Genomic DNA, 9,252 nt, shown 5'->3' on the forward strand with positions numbered 1-9,252 from the left:
ATTTCACTGTGAGGATAAGTTATTTATTATCATAAAAATGAGGTATAAAGTACCCCATCTAATTATTATAAGAAACAAAATTATAGGAATTCATTAAAATCAAGGAAATATTTTAAAAATAATTGACTTCGTTTAAAAGAAATATTAACAAGTGTATTTAAACCAATGTATAAAAAGAATTGAGAGGTAATTTTTACCTAAAAAGTAATGTAATTATTACTTTGACAAATTCTTATAGTAAAATTAATAAAAACTAATGCAAAAAATGGAGAATTGTAGGCTAAAATTTGAGGCATAACATATCAAATGTCTCTTTAATATTTTACCATATAAACTTCACTTACGGGACTATTGTGATGGCATTACATAGTGTGGAAATGGAAATGTTGGTGGATCGCTAATATGGAAAACGTGCAAAACAATAGCCAGACCAATTTGATTGGAATCTTAGATAGATAACCAACTAACTTAGATTAAATCATTTAATTTTAGTGCTTGAAGAGTGCCAATGGTAAATAAGATAAAGAAATATTGTGTATCCTTCTTCCGTAACCAAAATCAAGCACTACATATATGATCTTCTATAGGTCAAGCAATGAGACACAAATTCAACACAACACTTGATTAATTTTCTAATCTTAGCACTACAATACAAAATACAAATATATGCATTAATATACATATTTGTATGTATATATACTCTAATATATACAAATGTACATTCTAACCATAGAGGAAATACTATTGAGGAGCTGCTTCAACAGGACTTTCTTCAATCTCCATTGGGCTAAAACTCACTCGTTTCTGCAAAATATTTAACAAAATAACATTAATTCATTAACACAATTTTGTGGAAAAATAACTTAGTACCTAAAATAGGAAACTATCTAATTACTAAGAAACTACACATATTATTATTGAGTCTAAAACAATTTAAGTGCGTGTTTGGTATTATAGTGTTTGTGTAAGAATCACGGTAATCAACCGTGATTTTTTGCAGAAGTTATAAAGTATAGCTTTTAAAAAATTAGAGCGAGTCATCATGATTCTGAGTGACCTACTCAATGTGATACCAAACAAAATCTACATGTTATTTCTTCTCTGGCTCTCTTTTTTTCTTATATTTTATTTTGCCCCTTGCTAAATTGGGTATTTGAATACGCCAAAATCTCCTTTAATAAGTTTTATTGTGCCAGACCAACAAGTAAACGACGAGTATTAGTATATTGAGTTCACATGTAATTGATCAAAATAATTGAGTGCATGCATATGCAAGAAAGCTACAAGAACTGCAAGTTGTTCTCTAGCGGTTTGTTAGGATGTGAATCCTTCAAAATCCTTTTCACATAGCCTGTTTGACATTATTTGAAGTAAAATAATGTATTTTACTTGCTTAAAAATTAGGAAATGTACCACGAAGAAACTATACATTAAACTGATGAAGTACTTCCTCTACTTCATATATTGATTGCATTTTAAGGTTTGTTCATACATGCATATTGAGAAAAACAATAATAACTTGTGTACCAAATTTAATGTAGCGAAATTTTAAAATAGACATATTGAAAAACTATTATAACTATTCACTATATATTTAAGGGCGAAAATAACTATTTACACAAAATAAAACCTTTATTAAAATCCAAAGTCTTGTTAAGCTTCTATGAAGAAAAATAAGTGTTTTTAAGCTAGTATACGTAAGTTGAAGACAATCCAATTAAGTATTAAAATATAAAAGAGAAAAACGATATTAAAACATAAAGTTTATTAACAAAGTAATTGAGTTCAAATCCCCTAAAAAAAGTAATTGAGTTCAAATGTTGAATGAACTTAAATGAAAAACTAATAGAGAGAATCCAAATTCGAATTCTAACATGAAACAAATTTTACTAAATTTTACCCTTCAATAATATTTTATTTCTACCATGTTTAGCGTAGCATAGATAAGGATGTTGCGTTGGATGAGTGATAAAACTAGACATGATAGGATTAAAAATTACACAATTTGAGAGAGAATGAATGTAGCACATATGTAGAAAAATTTGTAGAAAACAAGCTTATGTGTTTTGGACATGCATAGCGAACACATATAAATGTCGTAGTAAGAAGAATAAATCAAATGAATGAAAATCGGGTCAAAAGAAGAAGAGGAAAGACCTAGAAAACCCATAAAAGAAACTATTACAAAATATTTAAAGGTTAATAACTTAGATCTAAATATAATTTATGATATAACATTATCATAATTTATGACGTTTTGATCCATGTAGCCGATTTTTTAATTACTTAATTTTTGGTGTACTCGGGATGTAGGGATTTAGATTCCTTTGCCAAATGCCACGAGAATAAGAGGAAAAAAAAAATAAGGTGACCAAAAGTTTATTTATTTTCTTTCAAAAAAAAAAAAGTTTATTTATTTTTTATCAAGTATGATATATAGCTTGAAATCCGCAACAAGAAAAGGACCCTGTCTTTGCAACCACATGCAATTTCACGCAAGTCAACATCACCATTATGAAACGCCACAACGAAACTTCAAGCCACTTTGAAAGAATGTTATCATTTTATTTTATTTTTTTCTTATGAAGAATGTTATCATGTGACATACTCCGTAATATTTTAAATAAATAATAATCAAAATCAAAACAATCCAAGATAATAATAACAACAAAAACAACAATATTAAAATAAATACTTATACATACCCCACGAGGCTTTCGGTTTAGCCGCAAAACATCACCGTCATGCTCCGCCGCATCACCACCGCTACCCATATACAAACTCATAATCTTCTCCGCCACCTCAGACCCATCATTACTCTCTTCCATCAACTTTTCCAACTGGGCTTTAGGAAGCCTCATCTTCACCCTCATGGACCCATCAAAGGGCCTATCAAAGCCCAAATTTGATGATGGTGGTTTCACTAACGAAATATCTGAAACGGAGCGTTTAGATAGCATCAATAACTCAAGTCTACCTTAGCATCCACGTTCCTTATTCCACTAGAACGTACCCTCCTAGGTAACGAGGTTTTTTCATCTTCGGGCTGAACCTTGGGTAAATCTACTAGGAAGTAAATTTTCTTGGGCTTGAGTTCTTGATTTGGCTCTAAGGGTTTTGCCCTAAGCCCGAAGTGTTTTACTGCTTGAGAATCAAGTAAAACATGGTTGGGATAGTCTTTGACAACTTCGTTTGATGTTATTGGAGTTTTTACTTTGAAGGTTTCTCCATCTATCTTCATAATCTTAGCTTTTTTGCTTTTTCCTATGGTGTTTCCCATGATTGGTTTCTCTATTAGGTTTTGTGTCTTGTCTTGTGTTTCTTTGTGGTTTTGTATTTTTGTGTTTGGTTGATTGGGTGAAAGTGTGGGTTATGAGTTTTGTGGTTGTATTTATATATATATTGGGATTGTTATGGTAGTAACAAGAAACAAGTTAGAGGTTGGTTGACAAAATCAAATTTGAATTATGGGATGTGCATATGTGTGAATTGGTTGAATTTTGATGAGGCTTCCTTATATATATTTTTTGACGACTTCTTTATATATATATATTATTTAGGCTTAAATATGGTTTTGGTCCCTGCAAAATAGGCCAGTTTTGGTTTTAGTCCCTGCAAATTTTTTTTATAGTTTTTGGTCCCTGCAAAAATAGGCCAGTTTTGGTTTTAGTCCCTGCAAAATTTTTGTTTTTGGAAATAGTCCCTGACCCTAGTTATGTAATAAAAAAATTAAAAAAAAAATTAAAAAATTCTGGAAAAATGAAAAATTAATAAAAAAATTGAAAAAAAATATTAAAAAATTCTGGAAAAATGAAAAATTAATAAAAAAATTGAAAAAAATATTAAAAAATTCTGGAAAATTGAAAAATTAATAAAATATTAAAAAAATCTGGAAAAATGAAAAATTAATAAAAAAATTCTGGAAAAATTTAAAATGAATAAAAAAAAATTCTGGAAAAATTAAAAATTAATAAAAAATTGAAAAAATATTAAAAAATTCGGAAAATTGAAAAATTAATAAAAAAAATAAAAAATTCTGGAAAAATTAAAAATTAATAAAAAAAATAAAAAATTCTGGAAAAATTTAAAATTAATAAAAAAAATAAAAAATTCTGGAAAAATTTAAAATTAATAAAAAATTGAAAAAAATATTAAAAAATTCGGAAAATTGAAAAATTAATAAAAAATTTAAAACAATCTGGAAAAATGAAAAATTAATAAAAAAATTGAAAAAAATATTAAAAAATTCTGGAAAATTGAAAAATTAATAAAAATGAAAAAAAATAAGGAAAAATTTTAAAAATTCTGGTATTTATAAATCGAGAACTTTTGGGTATTTATAAATCGAGAACTTTTTGTGTATTTATAAACCGGGAACTTTTGTGTATTTATAAATCGAGAATAAGGGAAATTTGGAATATATACTAATCAAAATTTCGAAAAATACTAATGAAAATTTCAAAAATTTCATTTTTTTAAAAATGATTAATCTTTTTAATTTTTTTCGAAAATTTCGAAATTTTTTAGATATTTTCCAGAATTTTTATTTTTCATTAAAATTTTATTTAGAATTTTTCCAGAATTTTTATTAAAATTTCGAAAATTTAATTTTTCCAGAATTTTATTTTTTTTTAGAAAATTTCAAAATTTAATTTTTTCAGAATTTTTTAATCTTTTTCAGAATTTAGCATTATTTTTCATTTTATTAGATTATTTTATTTTTTTAATCGTTTTTTATTTTTATTAATTTTTCCAGAATTTTTATTTTTTTCCGTATTTTTTTAATTTTTTTTCATTTTTATTAATTTTTCAATTTTCCAGAATTTTTTAATATTTTTTTCAATTTTTTTATTAATTTTTCATTTTTCCAGAATTTTTTAATTTTTATTAATTTTTTTATAATTTTTCAATTTTCCAGAATTTTTTAATTTTTTTTCAATTTTTTATTAATTTTTCATTTTTCCAGAATTTTTTATTTTTTTTATTAATTTTTCAATTTTCCAGAATTTTTTAATATTTTTTTCAATTTTTTAATTAATTTTTCATTTTTCCAGAATTTTTAAATTTTTTTATTAATTTTTCATTTTTCCAGAATTTTTGCAGGGACCAAAAACTATAAAAAAAAAATTTGCAGGGACTAAAACCAAAACTGACCTATTTTTGCAGGGATCAAAAACTATAAAAAAAATTTGCAGGGACTAAAACCAAAACTGGACTATTTTTGCAGGGACCAAAAACTATAAAAAAAATTTGCAGGGACTAAAATCAAAACTGGCCTATTTTGCAGGGACCAAAACCATATTTAAGCCTATTATTTACTACTAGTAGAAAAAGACCAGCTCCATACTACTAAAAAAGAAAGACTAGCTCCATTCTACTAATAGTAGTGGGAAAAGTTTGGTTATGGGAAGGAAAAATCTACTTTGGTTAGGGTAATATAAACAAGAAAAATAGGTGTGGGGTAAGCTATGCACCTATCTTTAATCATTCTTGATTGCACTCCTCCTTCCATTTAGAAAAGAAGAAAAACAAGTGGGTATCTAATCAACCTTTATATTCTTTTCATATGTGGTTTTTTTTTTTTGAAGGATTTTCTTTGTTTGTCCATATTTGTCAAAGAAAAGGAATCTTATTTAAACAACTAAAACTTTTATTTGAGAACACGGTATAAAAATACAACATTTTCAAAAAAGAAAAAGAAAAAGATGCGTTTGTGAGAAAAATACACACAATAACGGATATACATCATTACATGGAAGATTTTCTTCACGGAATCATTACTAAGAAGTTGGATGTTTTATACAATGTCTTACGTCTACAATAATATCATATACGATAACTATTTACAACCTAAAACAGAAACACTAATGTGTTAAATTAGTTTCCACAAATAATGTTCAATTGAAATGATTATATAGATAGTGCATTATGTTGATGTCAATTATAAATGAAATAATTGTAACCAAGTTGTTTGGGCTCTTGTGGCAAGGAGCTCCTTCCAAGAACGTACTTGGGGAATACCGGGTTCGATTCTTAGGAGGAACAACGCTTGGCCAGTTCGCATGCCTCTACACACAAGTTGGATTAGTCGTCCACCTTTGGTGGGTCGGAAACCGATGCGACGGAAACCGATGCGAAAGCCAAAAAAAATAAAAATAATTGTACATATACTACTATTATTGTTTCTCTTTTTAGATTGCCCTGCAATGTAGGGTCAGTTTTAGCATGGTGGACAACTAACTTACCAATGGATAAGGCCATCGAGAGAGTCCCTTTGATTTTCAACTCCTTTTCACTCTTTATTGAACAAGGAAGTTATTGGACGTTAGTGTAAACCTGCTCACACACTACGTCAGATGATTCTATCTAATTTCGACTTTTCAAATTTTTTTTTTTTGGTTACAAGGCTAAGAAAAGAAGAAAGAACAGCAAAAAAGAAAGGAAAAAAAGAAAAACCAAACTAAGCCCTAGGGAAATAAGTTCCCATAGCGTCGTTCTTGATCAAAGGAATAAGATCTTCTCGCGGGGCAGCATAAGTAGTAAACTCTTCATTAGAAGTGGCTCCTAGCTTTGCAAAGAAATCGACACATTGGTTCCCTTCTCTTAGACAATGATGAATGGAGAAATTTCTTGTTGAAAAGAGGTCTTTGATGTCTTGAATTAGGACAACATAGGCATGGAAATTAGAAGCTTGTTCAGTGATTAACTTAATGGCAAGCACAGAGTCTGAGTAACAAACCAACTCCTCAATTCCTGTTTCCACCGCCATGGAAAGCCCACGGTGCATAGCAGAAAGTTCTGCAAACAGAATGTCAGTAGATGCTGGTATGTACCCGGAGAAACCCGAAAGATAAAAACCAGCAGAGTTCCTGATGATGCCTCCATAACCCGCTCGAATGGGGGATCCTAAACAGCTCCCATCAACATTTAGCACAACACAGTTGTAGTTATGGCTGTTCCAACGAACCTGACGGTCAGAAGTAGGAGCATGCGCGGCATGATAAGAACTATCAATAGAAGCTGCCGTATTTTGAATGTGACAGAGGATCCTAGTGATGGACCAGGTTTCATGGCTAAGGCACATCTGATTTCGGTGTCTCCACGACCACCAGAGACCAGCCAGGAAGATGGTAGAACGCGCACCAGTTCGACTTTTCAAATTAGTGCACACCTATCACCAATGCTGTTTTTAGTTTTTTTTTTCTTTCAAATAAAATACTATTAATTTGCTTCTGTTTATTTTTTTCAAATTAAAGTACGTATATAACAAATGAAAGTTATATGTATTGATATATATATGTTTAAAAGAATAGGTGAAAATTTAACAATTTAATCGATATGTATTATTAAGAGCTTAAAAATGTTTTACACTATTAACTAATTAATCATAAACGGTCACGTTATTTAAATTAAAATATTGGACTTTTTTTTATAAAATATTGGACGTTAATCATTATTATTAAATATTGCCGATGAGATATTTTAATTTAGGGTAAAATATGTTTTTCGTCCCTGTAATTATAGGCCATTTGAATTTTTGTCCCTGAGCTTACTAATCCTCCCATTTCGTCCCTGTAAAAGTTAATCACTTGAAATTTCGTCTCTCGCCCCTTTTAATCACTACCACGTCAGCAAATTACCAAAATGGCATGGGAAATGACGAAAATACCCCTGACTTATTTTTTTTCCTTAAAAAAATTTCAAAATTTTGAAAATTCTTTTTTTAAATTAAAAAAATCTGAAAAAATAATTAAAAATCATAAAAAAAATTGGAAAAAAAATGTTAAAATTAAAACTGAAATTTTTCATAGAAAAAATCGTAAAAAAAATTTCGGGAAAAAACTGGGAAAAAAATTTTTGTGAAATTTTTTTTTTAAATTAAAAAATCTGAAAAAATAATTAAAAATCATAAAAAATTTCGGAAAAAAAATGTTAAAATTCAAACTGAAAAAACTAAAATTTTTCGGAGAAAAAATCGTAAAAAAAAATTCAGGAAAAAGCTGGGGAAAAAAATTTTGAAGGAAAAAAAAAATAAGCCAGAGGTATTTTCGTCATTTCCCATGCCATTTTGGTAATTTGCTGACGTGGCAGTGATTAAAAGGGGCGAGGGACGAAATTTCAAGTGATTAACTTTTACAGGGACGAAATGTGAGGATTAATAGTGTGTAAAACACTAACCGTGTATTTGACTTAGGCAATCCATGCAATATAACAATTTCATTTATGAAGACTTCAAGTATACTTTGCTGGTGTGGTCACTTTTGAGAGGAATGAAGTGGTCATATTTTAAATGGTCTATCAATGACTACCAAAATTGTAATGAATCCTAAGGAAGGTGGTAAGTCTGGTAAAATTCCATGAAAACTTGGGGTGGGGTGGGATAGGTCAGATCGTCCGACGGAAGTTTATAGTCTGATTGACTTACATTTTTTTTTTAAGAAAGTTTGACTGACTTACATAAAATTCGGTTTGGTCTAATTTGTTCAGTAAAAAGACTAGGCAGACTCTTTAAAATTGATTTAAATAAATATTAGTTTTAGACTCTCTAAAAAGTTTATTAAACTTGTCGGACCGACTTATATATATCCAAAATAATAATAAAATAATATAATGCCTCAACACAAAATTTAACCTATCAGCTAGTTATTGATTTATTAACCTTTTTAGAAGACCCCTAAAATACATTTTTCAAAAGATTTACTGTTCTTTTTAAAAGTTTTAACATAAAATAGACTTTTAATAAAAAAAGGCAAGACCAAGATTTAAATATATTGACATGTAATAGGTCAGACTTCAGCTTTAATTTCATAAATAGGCCAGACATATTTAAACAAAGTTCGATCTGATTCAACCAGTTATATATCACCCCTAATGACAACATCCTTCCATACATGGGATGGAATGGACAAGGGCGGGAAATAATTGGGTAGTTGTAGCTTGCTAACATATGGCACAAATTTGGACCAATCGTTAGATGAGTTTTTTTCACATCAAAGACTATCGATTATTGGAGCAACCCACTGCACTGAGACCATCGTCAACAATGATCAGTGGACAAACCAAAACCAAACAATGTCGAGAAAAGACTATCATTCATACATGAGGATGGTTTCACCTTCCACTAGGGCTGGACAAGGATCCGATATTCGACCCTATCCGCAAAATCCGACTGGAAAATTAGTGAATAAGATGGGTCTTTATCGGGTATGTGAATTTTCGGGTGACAATTTTAGTTTCTAACGTATGGAAGTG

At 29.0% G+C, this 9,252-nt stretch overlaps 1 protein-coding gene across 1 annotated transcript; it reads right to left on the reverse strand.

The window, feature by feature from the left end:
* Nucleotides 1–516: 516 nt before the first annotated feature.
* Nucleotides 517–3,417, reverse strand: LOC146923876 (plastid movement impaired 2). Its single transcript, XM_085708966.1, is given in 3 exon segments — nucleotides 517–804; nucleotides 2,706–2,977; nucleotides 2,980–3,417. Coding segments are annotated over 3 exon segments (636 nt in total). The 5' UTR covers nucleotides 3,281–3,417; the 3' UTR covers nucleotides 517–741.
* Between the last annotated feature and the right edge of the window lie 5,835 nt (nucleotides 3,418–9,252).

Source organism: Medicago sativa, chromosome 5 (assembly GCF_051527215.1).
Source record: "Medicago sativa cultivar Bolivia chromosome 5, Bolivia_mono, whole genome shotgun sequence".
In the NCBI taxonomy this organism is placed as follows: Eukaryota; Viridiplantae; Streptophyta; class Magnoliopsida; order Fabales; family Fabaceae; genus Medicago; species Medicago sativa.